Source organism: Chaetura pelagica, unplaced genomic scaffold (genome assembly GCF_000747805.2).
Source record: "Chaetura pelagica isolate M959 unplaced genomic scaffold, ChaPel_1.0 scaffold20, whole genome shotgun sequence".
In the NCBI taxonomy this organism is placed as follows: Eukaryota; Metazoa; Chordata; class Aves; order Apodiformes; family Apodidae; genus Chaetura; species Chaetura pelagica.
Window position 1 is genome coordinate 2,655,601 of NW_009951958.1, and position 12,103 is coordinate 2,667,703.

At 56.8% G+C, this 12,103-nt stretch overlaps 1 protein-coding gene across 3 annotated transcripts in view; it reads left to right on the forward strand.

The window, feature by feature from the left end:
- The window catches only part of EPHB3 (EPH receptor B3), a 13,419-nt gene extending 4,562 nt beyond the window's left edge, over nucleotides 1-8,857 (forward strand). Inside the window, exons 3-15 of one of the 3 annotated variants that reach the window (XM_009999447.1) lie at nucleotides 3,731-3,886; nucleotides 4,031-4,366; nucleotides 5,128-5,252; nucleotides 5,400-5,591; nucleotides 5,674-5,783; nucleotides 6,189-6,232; nucleotides 6,409-6,531; nucleotides 6,629-6,876; nucleotides 7,110-7,325; nucleotides 7,416-7,565; nucleotides 7,653-7,846; nucleotides 8,010-8,165; nucleotides 8,453-8,857. In XM_009999447.1, the coding sequence (XP_009997749.1) occupies nucleotides 3,731-3,886; nucleotides 4,031-4,366; nucleotides 5,128-5,252; nucleotides 5,400-5,591; nucleotides 5,674-5,783; nucleotides 6,189-6,232; nucleotides 6,409-6,531; nucleotides 6,629-6,876; nucleotides 7,110-7,325; nucleotides 7,416-7,565; nucleotides 7,653-7,846; nucleotides 8,010-8,165; nucleotides 8,453-8,561 (2,159 nt within the window). In that variant the 3' untranslated portion in view covers nucleotides 8,562-8,857. Of the gene's footprint in view, nucleotides 1-3,730; nucleotides 3,887-4,030; nucleotides 4,367-5,127; nucleotides 5,253-5,396; nucleotides 5,592-5,659; nucleotides 5,784-6,128; nucleotides 6,233-6,408; nucleotides 6,532-6,628; nucleotides 6,877-7,109; nucleotides 7,326-7,415; nucleotides 7,566-7,652; nucleotides 7,847-8,009; nucleotides 8,166-8,452 lie in introns of all 3 variants that reach the window. The other 2 variants (XM_009999455.1, XM_009999439.1) reach the window with 2 other exon arrangements.
- The last annotated feature ends 3,246 nt before the right edge of the window (nucleotides 8,858-12,103 follow it).

The following is a 12,103-nucleotide window of genomic DNA, read 5'->3' on the forward strand; positions in this document are numbered from 1 at the left end:
TTTCCCTTCTCTCCCCACCAAATTTACTCCATTCACTTTTGGGCTGTGCTAGCATGAAATATTTCCACTCAAAGGGTGATTTAAGAAAAAAGAAGAAAAAAAAAAAAAAGAAAAATCAAGTGCCTTTTAAGAGAGACTTGAAAAGAGAGTTACCACCTCGGCTGTAGCCAGGCTGTTGCTTCCAAGGCTCTAATCCATCGGCAGCCACTTACGAAAGCGGGAAGGGAGCGAGCCGTGCAGGTTCATAAAGCACAGTTCGTCCCAGGCAAACCCAATTGCTGCCTTTAAAGAAATTACAGGGTTGCTGGACAAAGGGATGTGATTGGTTTAGTTTATCTAGGCTTAAGCGAGGTGTTCTGCTTCAGCCCCACATGGAGGGAAATAGCTGAAAGGATGTTGCCCAGGCTTGAATAGTGTCATATGGATGGGAAAGCAGTTGAGACTTGAAATAGGGTGGTTTGGGGCTGGTATTTCCCGATGTGCTGTGAGCTATCCCTCCCTTTCCCAAGGGAGGGAACCCCAAAGTTTTGGGGATGCATATGGGGTTCGTTGTCGCTTGCCCGCATCCCATGCAGTAATGGCGGCTGCCTGCGGGATGAGTCACGGCTCTCGCTGCTGCCAGGAGGGTTTCATTTCAGTTGTTTTTCAGCTCCCTCCCTTGGACTTTATTCACTGGGGTGGGGATTGTATTTGGGAAGAGTGCCCTTCTCTTCCCCCAGCCCTGTACTGCAGCAATACGAGTCAGGATCAGGCCCTGGAGGTGAGCAACTGATGAAAATTCTGGAGGGGCTGCTAGAAACAGCCGGATGGCCAGTGGTGGGTACCATACCAGGTGTGCGATGCTCTGTAAAGGGTGCAGGGGCAGTTTTGCAGCAGCCCCAGGGCTCCTGCTCCCTCCCACACCCCACATAAATCCCTTCCACATCTGATCGCTGCTGTCAGGCCTGGCTGCATCTCCTTCTCATCAAACCAGCAGCTGCTTTTCAGAGCAGGGAGCTCCGCTTCGGTTCCCTGACCTGTTTTCTTGTGGCTGTCAGTGACTGTCATGTTCTCCCCAGAGGTGACCACAGCCCGGCATCAGGAAATGTGATCTGTGTGCAGAGGTTCAGGATTGTTATTTTATTTGAAGACACTTTAGGAAAAGTGCTTATGCAAACTTCTCGATGAGAGGGGAGCCCAGCTCCCTGGCTCCAGCTGGATGAAGTCACAGAGCTCCAGAGCTCCCAGGCTCACTCCCCAGCATGCTGGCCAAGACAGTGGTTGTGCAGAGGAGAGATGACACAGCGGCTTATCCACCAGGGACCTGGGATCAGCTTTCAGCTCAGTTACAGCCTTCAAATGTGGCGGCTGAGAGCTGTCACGCTGCCACCGAGGTCTTTATACTCTGATTTATTAAGCAGGGTTGGAAACTTAAACACTGGAGTGCATCTGGGCCTCAGTCCCTCTCCTGCTCTTCCCCAGCATTACAGAGCTGGGACATGGCTCATCCGCCTCTTGCCAGAGTGCCATGAGGGTGCAGAGAAATGACCCTTATGCCTGTGCTGGGCACTCCTGTGGGATGGCAGGCTGTCCATAGACAGCTCTGCTAGACCGTTCTTCCTGTGTCTGGGAGTGCAGGAGGTCACTGTCTCCTGCATGTCTGTAACCCCCTGGGCACTGGCTGGTGCTGAGTATGCAGGAGGCCAAGTGCCATCATCCCTCCTGCATCCTTTGCAGAACACCTCACTGTCCCCCACTGCCATGCTGTGCTTGGGCTGTTGGCTTCATATGAGCCCTGGGTGCTCCAGCTTCGCTTTCTCCCCCAAGAAGCCCGTTATTTCAGGGGGGTTTGTGCCTGATGGATCTGGGATCCTGTCCATAACCCAAGCATGTTTGGCAGCTTTCTGAGCCCAGAGCGTTCCTGTCCAAGAGGTTTCAGTCATCCTTCATTCCTCAACAATCTGGTTCCTTATGTGTGAATCTGCATCCACCCAGTTTGAGCCGACTAGGACTCCGGCTGGGGTGGGTCTTCCTGAGCTGAGGCTGTTCCACTACCTCTGGGCATCTGCTGTCCACATCTTTCCATTTCGTGGTGCTGAACGTGGCCCAGACTGGGGGGAGGGGAGCCCTAAACCTGCTGGCTAGGGGCTTCCATGGCTCACAGAGGAGCAGGTCTGCTCACTCCTTTGCCCTCCGGCCTGCGCAGTCAGGATGGGCTAAGCTGTCATTTCCAAAGGGAAGACCCAGAGGCTGGGTGAACTCAGGTCAAGGAGCTGGAGCAAGTCAAGCCATGTGGTTGATCCTGTTTTGACCAAAGAAGAGTCTCCTTGCTGGAAGGCTCCTGCCCTGGGAGCAGGAAGCCACCCATCCGGGCAGGAGGGCCTGGAAAGGGCACAGTCTGCAGGTCCCTGCCTTGGCAGCAGGGTGCCTCTCCCCACGATGGAGCTGCTTGGTCATCCCCCTTCCCAGCAGCACCACGATAAAGAGGGCCTGCTCCCCTGGCACTGCTGCCATCCAGTGCCTGGGCAAACCTCTCACATTCTGCTGGACTGGTCCCATGGGGACCTGCACGCAGCTCCAGGGGGCCAGGATGTCCGTGTGCGGGTCCCCGCAGGACCGGCCGGGCAGCATGTGACTCAGCAGTGCTCCACGCCCCATGTACAGGGCTGAAACCAGCCAGAAAATTTCCACCAAAGATGTCAGGAGATGCCTCATAGCAGGAAACTTCCACCTGCCACAGCCTGGTGAAACACCAGGAAACCTCCTCCTGTTTACCGGTTGGTGTGTGGCTTGGACGGGGCTGCTGGGAGGGTTACGCACCCTTGGGAGCTGCCCTAATCCCACCCTGGTGATTCCACTCTGGCCACGGCAAATGGGATGATGCCAAAACAGAACATGAACACAGAGTACAGAACCTGCTTCCTTGGGGCAGCTCTGGTATAAATTGGGCTATTTTGAGGTGCCAGTTTGGGTTCCTGAGGCTGCTTTGCTCCTCGGCTCAAGTGCCTTTAATCCTCTGATGTGCCCCTCATTATGACTAAACACCAGTAGTGCCAGCCAGCCGGATCCCAGGATTTGTGTCTCCTTGAAGGACCCTGGTCGGAAGTGGGGGTAGGAGGTGGCAGCAATGCTGAAGCAGCTCTTCAGCTGAGGACCTGCAGGAATGTTTTCATCTTGCTCAGTGTTCCACTTGAGCTGGCCTTGGGACGTGCCACCACCCCGGAGCTCAGAAGTGGCTGAAGAGCCCGAGGCAGAGGGTTTGGGGCTGAGTGGTTATGATTTGGGTAGTGGAGGCCTCTCACAGGGGCTGCTGCAGGCTGGGCTGAGGGATCCTTTCCTTCCCGGCCGTATTTCCCCAGACAGTAGATCGCTGACACTATGGAGGATGCTGGGCATGGAAGCCAGCTGGGGAAGGGGGAGCTAATGTGTGCAAAACCCTCGGGAAGTACAGTAAAGAAAAAAACCTGGGGATGGACTCTCTTGGCTAGACCTGCCCTGATGCTCGTACAGCTGCGAAGTCTGTACGACTCTTCCCATCCTTGGCTGCACCAGGTCTGCTGCCAGAGCACAGAGCTCCTGGGCAGAGCTGAGCCCTTACCCTGTTCTGGGGGCACCACTTTCCTGGGTACAGTGGTGGAAAGGTGAAGGGAAATTTGGCAGGGCAGCAAGGAATGGTCTGCCCAGCCTTGGGTGGGATGGTGGATATTATCTGCTGCATTTTATAACTCAAGTCTGTTCTCTGTTCCTCCAGCTTGTGGCCCAGGAACCTTCAAATCTAAGCAGGGGGAAGGTCCCTGCTCTCCCTGCCCACCCAACAGCCGGACTACCTCTGGAGCAGCAACAGTCTGTACATGTAGGAACAGCTTTTTCCGGGCAGACACAGACCCCGCAGACAGCGCCTGCACCAGTGAGTCCTGCCCTGGGGGAGGAGGGGAGGTCTGGAGCAGTGGTCCGTGCCCGGGATGGGGAAGAGGGGCTGTGCTGTGCCCATGCTGGAGGTGAGCTGGGCTTGGGGGCACACCATTCCTGACCCCCGTATTTTCCTCTGCAGGTGTTCCCTCTGCCCCCCGCAGTGTCATCTCCAATGTGAACGAGACGTCGCTGGTGCTGGAGTGGAGTGAGCCGCAGGACACAGGCGGGCGGGATGACCTGCTCTACAACGTCATCTGCAAGAAGTGCAGCGTGGAGCGGCGCCTCTGCACCCGCTGCGATGACAACGTGGAGTTCGTGCCGCGCCAGCTCGGCCTCACCGAGCGTCGCATCTACATCAGCAACCTGATGGCCCACACCCAGTACACCTTCGAGGTCCAGGCTGTGAATGGCATCTCTAACAAGAGCCCCTTCCCTCCCCACTTTGCCTCTGTCAACATCACCACCAACCAGGCAGGTCAGTGGTTCTCCAGCACAGAGCAGATCAGGGACTTCTTGCTGACAGCCTCAAAGGCTGCAGTCCTTTGTGCTGCCAAGTTACTGGCTCTCTGTGCCTGCATCTAATCCCCTGGGTAAATTCTCTCCGTTTAACACGTGTCCCCAGAGGAGATGAGATCAGAATGCGTGCAAGTGGAGAAGGGCAGGGTTGGCAGATGCTCCTGAGAGCTCTGGGTCTCCTAGACCTACCCCTGAGATGTTGTGCCTGCTGCGAAGGGAGGACAAAGGAAATTAGATTTCTCCCCTGTGGGCCTGAGAAGGCTCAGGACCAGCCCAAACCTTCACAGCCAGCTGATTTCTCTGCCATTACCTCCTTCCTCCTGCTCTGGCCCAGCTCCAGCATGCTGGTAATCTCCAGCTGCTGTGCTGTGATCTGAGTTCACAGGTCTCATTGGTGGGCTGGAGCATGGAGCTCCTGGTGGCTGGAGGATAGGAGGGAGCCCATTTTGGGTTGTCAGGACCCTTCCCCAGGCCATTTTGCAGCTAGGCATGGGGCAAAGTGTTACCTCAATTCTATTTCCAAGGGTCCCGTTGGTCCCTTATCACCTTGACTGTAAGATGATGAGATCACCCCCCCTATGAAGATTTGCATGAAGCCAGTCTAAAAGCTTTTCCACCCATTTCCACTGGGGTCATCCAAGCAGGTTCCAGGCCAACACAGGATGGTGGAGGGAGAAGTCTGGCACAGATGGCTCATTCCTTCCTTGCCCTCTTGTCTAGCCCCGTCTGCCGTGCCTACAATGCACCTGCATAGCAGCACTGGGAACAGCATGACACTGTCGTGGACTCCCCCAGAGAGACCCAATGGCATCATTCTTGACTACGAGATCAAGTACTCGGAGAAGGTAAAGCAGGAGGCAGAGCAGCCTTTCCCCTCATTCAGCCATTCTGGCAAAGAGGGTTCCTGCAAAGATAGTGCCATAGGGATGGAGGGGCAGCAAGGTGGGGGATTGCTTCATAGAGGTGACACCCATGTGTCTCCCCTACAGCAGGGCCAGAGCGATGGCATTGCCAACACGGTCACCAGCCAGAAGAACTCGGTGCGGCTGGATGGGCTGAAGGCCAACGCGCGCTACATGGTGCAGGTCCGGGCACGCACAGTGGCTGGATATGGCCGCTACAGCCTCCCCACCGAGTTTCAGACCACTGCAGAGGGTGGTAGGTACCAGGACTGGGAAGCGTCTGTCCCCCAGCCTTCCTGTGCGTGCTCCTTCCCCAGCTTGACTTTGATTCCTGCCTCTCCCACCATCAGGCTCCACAGGCAAGACTTTCCAGGAGCTGCCTCTGATCGTGGGTTCGGCCACTGCAGGGCTGCTTTTTGTCATCGTTGTGGTGATCATCGCTATAGTCTGCTTCAGGTACTGGCTTTGCAGGAAGTGGGGGTTCAGAGGGGGGTTGGAGGTTGCTCATGTCTGCCCCAGAGCTTTCCCCTTGCCTGAGCTCTGGCAGCTCTAGTCTGAGAGCAAAGGACTGGAGCTGCCGCACTTGGGTACCAGAGCACAGGTCCTATGGGAGGACTGTGCATCTCTGCTTCCCCAGAACCAGCTGGGGCTCTGCCCAGGCTTCTGCCATCCGCTCTCAGAACAACTAGGCCATCTTCTCTCATCACACCTCGGGCAGGGGGATGGCTCTGCTTGCAGGCTGGCAGAGGGGAAGCTCTTTGGCATAGACTGTCTGTGCTGGGATTTGGAAGCTGGCATTGAATGTCTTTGCCCCATCAGGAAAGGGATGGTTACTGAACACCTCCTCTCGTCTCCTTTGGGCAGGAAGCAACGCAACAGCACAGACCCTGAGTACACGGAGAAGCTGCAGCAATATGGTGAGTGTGAGAGCCCAGCAAATGGACTCTGCCTGCCCTCTCCCAAGTCCTGCCCCATGCACAAGTGAAGGGCAAAGGGGCAGCCGGGACCCGGGTGGGGTGGGCTGACTGCCAGCCAAGCTGGCTCAGCATCTGTCACCCATGTTGCATCCCTCCCGGTGACAACTCCTGTGTCCCTGCAGTCACCCCTGGGGTAAAAGTCTACATTGACCCCTTCACCTATGAGGACCCCAATGAAGCCGTCCGGGAATTCGCCAAAGAGATTGACATCTCCTGTGTCAAAATTGAGGAGGTCATTGGAGCAGGTAAGTCCGCAGGGCTGGGCACAGCTGCTGTGACCACTGTTTCTCACCTTGCTGTGTGGTTCACCATGCTGCCCCCTTCTCCCCTTCCCCGCTTCAGGGGAGTTTGGTGAGGTGTGTCGTGGGCGCCTGAAGCTGCCTGGCCGCCGCGAGATCTTCGTGGCCATCAAGACACTGAAGGTGGGCTACACGGAACGGCAGCGACGGGACTTCCTGAGTGAGGCCAGCATCATGGGCCAGTTTGACCACCCCAACATCATCCACCTGGAGGGTGTGGTGACCAAGAGTCGCCCTGTCATGATCATCACAGAGTTCATGGAGAACTGTGCACTTGACTCCTTCCTCCGGGTGAGTATCCATCCCCCACTGCCCTGGGCTGGGGGCTGTAGCACATGGGAAACAGCAGCTCCTAGCTGTCCTTCTCCATCCCTTTGCATTGTCATGCTGGCATCCTAACAGCTAAGCTGTGCATGGACTTTGTGGGGTGGGAAAAGATATGTAGCTCTAGGGAGGACAAAGGTGGTGGCAGCACACTGGGATCATTCCCTGGTTACAAACCCCTCTGATCTCTCCTATGGCAGCTGAACGATGGGCAGTTCACAGTCATCCAGCTAGTGGGAATGCTGCGAGGCATCGCTGCTGGCATGAAGTACCTTTCAGAGATGAACTACGTGCACCGGGATCTGGCCGCCCGCAACATCTTGGTCAACAGCAACTTGGTCTGCAAAGTGTCTGACTTCGGGCTCTCACGCTTTCTGGAGGATGACCCAGCTGACCCCACCTACACCAGCTCCCTGGTATGGGATATTAGGAGGGGTCCACTGATCCACGGGTGGGGGGAGACACCCCACGTATGTGCTAAATAATGGAGCTGTGTATCCCTGCAGGGAGGCAAGATTCCAATCAGATGGACGGCTCCTGAGGCCATTGCCTACCGCAAGTTCACTTCAGCCAGCGATGTGTGGAGCTATGGCATCGTCATGTGGGAAGTGATGTCCTACGGGGAGCGACCCTACTGGGACATGTCCAACCAGGACGTAAGTACTACCTGAGGAGTGGGAAGCTTTGGGCCACCCTTGAGGGCTTGGGTGACTCACAGCCTGCCTCCACATGTGTCTCCACAGGTGATCAATGCCGTGGAGCAGGATTACCGCCTGCCACCCCCCATGGACTGCCCCACAGCGCTGCACCAGCTGATGCTGGACTGCTGGGTGCGGGACCGCAACCTGCGGCCCAAGTTTGCACAGATCGTCAACACGCTGGACAAGCTGATCCGCAACGCTGCCAGCCTGAAAGTGATCGCCAGTGTCCAGTCTGGGTCAGTGGCATCCCCACCCTGCCAGGACTCCCCCTAAGCCTGAGGAGTGCTGGGGTGGTTGGGACAAGAGATGTGGGAAGGCAGGGATAAGAAATCTTCCCTACTTCCAGTTACACCTCTATGTCCCCTGCTCCCTGTGACCTGTGTCTCTCTTGCCCTTTAGCATCTCCCAGCCTCTTCTGGACCGCACTGTCCCAGATTACACCACCTTCACCACCGTAGGAGACTGGCTGGATGCCATCAAAATGGGACGGTACAAGGAGAACTTTGTCAATGCTGGCTTTGCCTCCTTCGACCTGGTGGCACAGATGACTGCGGAGTAAGTCCCTGGGGGCACAGGAGGGAGAGAGCTGGGGCAGTAGCACATTCCTTGCCTCTCTGGCAGGCAGCTCTTCCTGCCTGAGCGTATGTGGAGAGCTGAGTTGTGCATGGGGTTTTCCCAAGTGGGTGAAGGTCTGGGATTCAGCATCTAGTCCTCTGTTAGGACACTGGTGCTTGGCAGAGAGCTGTAAGGAAGATGGGTCCCTTGGCAGCAGCTAGATGTGACAGGGCCCCGTGCTGGTATTGCTGGTGGCAGGGGGCTGAGTCTTCACCTTCTCCTTGCAGAGACCTGCTGAGGATAGGGGTGACGCTAGCAGGGCACCAGAAGAAGATCCTGAGTAGCATTCAGGACATGAGGCTGCAGATGAACCAGACACTGCCGGTGCAGGTTTGACCAGAGGGGACTCTGCGTTGGAATGGACTGAGGGAACCTGCCAACCAGGTTCAGTTTGTGGTGCAGCCCGGATCCCGTTTCCCCCTTCACACGGCACTCCTTTGCCTCGGACAGTCACCTGGGATGGAACGGGACGGGCCACCCTTCCCTGGATCCGGAGGCACTTGTGCCGAGAGGGAGCCCAGCTTTTCGTCCCGTATCCTGGAGCGGCGAGGCAGCAACGCATCTTCATATTGAAGATGGATTATGGGACAGAGATGGCACATCCTGCTTCCCGCCCTGTCTCGGTGCTTATCGGTTTGAAGAGTTGTTCTGCTTCTTGGATTTCTTTTCACCCCATTTTCCCTCAAGTCTTCACTTCCCATCCCTCCCCGAGGCCACAGACTGTTGACCCGTCCGCTGAGTCCGTCAGACATGTCCGAAGCCTTCCCTAACTCTGGTCCCCGCATGGAAGCAGCTGGGGCAGGCTGAGCCAGCAACAGGGCCGGGGCCATTGGCCCCAGACAATCACCCCTCTTCTCCAGCCCTGGCAGCCCTTCTGCCCGAGGGTCTGCGCTGGAATGTGTCCAAAGGGAAGGCTTCGCTCCCTTTCTTGGCTTTGCACGCCAAAACCCGAACCCCATGAGATTTACTATGCAGGGAGTTAGGAAAAAAAAAACACAAAAAAAACCAACAAAACAAAAAAGCAAAAAAAAAAAAAAAAAAGAGAGAAGAAAAAAAAAGAGAGATATTAAATACAAGGGAGCAGAAAGGGGAGGGAGGGGGACCAGGTGCCCGGCTCCACATCTCTTACCCTCTTGGTTCTCCTGGCCGGCTCTGGACTGCAGAGCGAGGCCATCAGCACGTTTGCACAGGGACCCTCCGCCCCCGGACCGATGGCAGCCCCCTCCCCCCCGAGGGACTGGAGAATGGGGCTGGGGTGGGGGCTGCGCCGGGGGCTGAGGCCGCCCCCAGCCCCCCCCTTTATGCAGAGAAGGAGCGGGTGCTGCCGGCGCAGCCGCCCCGCTCCTGACACACGCTGTGATTGCTGCCAAAAGACTCACTCACCTTTCCCTGAGGATTCCCTGCAGCCCGGCTCCTCCAAGCCGAGGAGACTCCCAGCGTGCCTGAGTGTGCGTGAGTGTGTGCATGCGTGTGTGGGTGTGTGCTGGCCGGCAGGACTGTGTGAGGCAATGGGCAGAATAAAGGCAATAAGAATTTTACCGGAGTTTCCTTTGCTCGATCGTGCTCTCCCTGAATCCAGCCTGGCTGCCTGCAGCTTTGCTGCCCCCCAGGTCCTCCTCCTGGCCAGCCCCAGGCTGGCTCTGTGCCCTCTCTGCTCCCCATTCCACTTTCTGTCATGTATTCAGGTGGTCCCACAGCGTCCCTCTCGGCACCGGTGCTGCCGCAGGGTTGGGCCAGGCAGTGATTTGCCCACCCTGCAGTGCCTGGGGATCCAGTGTGCTCCTCCTGAGGGGTGCGTAGGCTGAAGGTTACAAGTTCCAGGGCAAAGCAAGCCATGAAACTCCATTTAATACACTCAGAGATGCTGTTTTTTCCCCTCTCCATCCCTTCCTTGTGTCAAGCTGGAACTAACTGCAGAAATGTGATGTGTGAACACTGAGTGGGGAGTAGCCAGGCTCACTGCACACCCCACAGCCCCAGGGGCTCCCACAGACCACTGGTTCCTCCCCTGCTCTCCCCAGGCAGAGCCCAGCCCTGGCAGGAGTGTTGCAACAGCCACCAGCATCCCTGAATCACCAGCCTAAGCCTTGCTCCTTCTTGATGTGAAATGGCACCTGCTGAGCCAGGGGGGCACACACAAGTGCAGACAGCAAGGTAGCCCCCCTGAGGGTTGTCACTGTTGAGAGCTGGGCCAGGGGGATCCAAAACTCTCGGCCTGGGTCCTGCTCTGTCATAGCTGAGTGGGATGCTGGGGTTGCTCATGCTGGGGGTTCTCAGGTTCTATCACCCCCCCAGCTGCAGTGCACCTCGCTGGCTTGCTTACAGGGATGCTGTTCTGGCAGTGCAGAGAGGCAAGTGGGTGCTATCTGAAATGTGGTACTTGGCCCTGCTCCCCTCCTCTCCCGGCTGACCGAGCAGGTGCTGTTTTTCCCCTTTCCTTGAAACTCACCTGCCCTTCGGTTTCTTATTAACCCTGTCCTCCTTTCCAGGTAATGGTAAACAAGGCCAGGAGGGCAGCTGGCAGCAGGTCCTTATGCTTGGGAACAGGCTTCCTTCATCCCACTGTCCATTTTCCATGGGATATATCAGGGATACTGGTTGCTGGTTATGCTGCAGTCCTGTTTCACTGGCATCTCCCAGCCCTGCCCATCCTGGCTGGCTCTCTGCTTTGGCTGCTTCCTGGCCCCCATCATGGTGGAACCCCAAACAGCAGCTGGCAGAGCTTGCTCCTCTCCCAGATCAGGCAAAGCAGCCTGGCATTTGGAAGCTTTTAAGAGCAGGTGGCCAAAGAGGTGTTAGAGCCCATTTGGGTCTTGTTAACCTCCTTGCAAGCACTCTGGAGCTCAGGAGCTGCCCCTGCTTCCTTCGTCCCAGTGCTGTGAGGGTTCTGCTGCTGCAAGGTTTGGGATCCCACCAGCCCCAGTGCATACCAGACATCCCCACCTTCACCCTCTATCCTGGCCTGGCTTTGTTTTGGGAGGGTTTCTACTTATTTTAAACATCAAGCCCACAACAAGCTCCTCCTCCCTGCCACCTCTGAGCCCACCCTGCTCCCATGGGGCAGAACGCAGCATCCCTGCAGGTGGCCCCGGGTCTCCCTTCCAGCCTCGGTTCCTCCCCTCCCGTGCTGCCTGTTTTGCACCCAGGGGCTCTTCTCATGCTGTACCTGCCACCTCCCTTTCTATACAGTTATGTACAGGGGGAAAGCTGTGTTCGATGGGGAAGGAAAAGCAACAGTGAAAAACAGCAGCAAGGGAAATGAATGCGAGCGTGCATTTGTAAAAATATTTTTTAACGGAAAGACTTTTTTTTCAATTAAATTATTTAAGGAATTTTATGGAGGTCTGCAGTGCCTGTGTGGTTCTTGGGGGGCTCTGGGTGGCGGGAAGCCCTGCGCTGGGCTGGTGTGGGTGTCTCTGGGCACTTTGGTGTACAAAAGGAGGCACTTGGCCCACGGGGGGCAAGTCCAGCCCAAGCCTCCCCAAAGATACTCCCTGCCACCTCCCAGGGCAGCTGGTGGGTGAGGACCTCTGGGGGGCTGAGGGAGCAGATGATGCTCCCCAAGCTGCCAACCCTCGGGTGCAGCTGCGGGGACATCCTGGGGGGACGGTGGGGGGTGGCCAGGCTGAGGCTGGGGGATTCTGCCTTTGCCCTGCGCTCCCCCCCTTTTGCCCGTGCAAAAGAGCCTTTTGTGCTGCTGGGTTTTTTTCCCCCCCTTTTAATTCCTAACTAGGAGATTAAGGGAAGACAAAGGCTACGATTGTTCCCGCTCTGCAGAGAGCTGGAAAGTTCGGGGAGGGGGGGGACAGTCCTTTTCCAGACAGGCCCTGAGGAGGGGGATGAGCACCCCAGGTGGAGGGGCCGGGATGGGGGTTGAC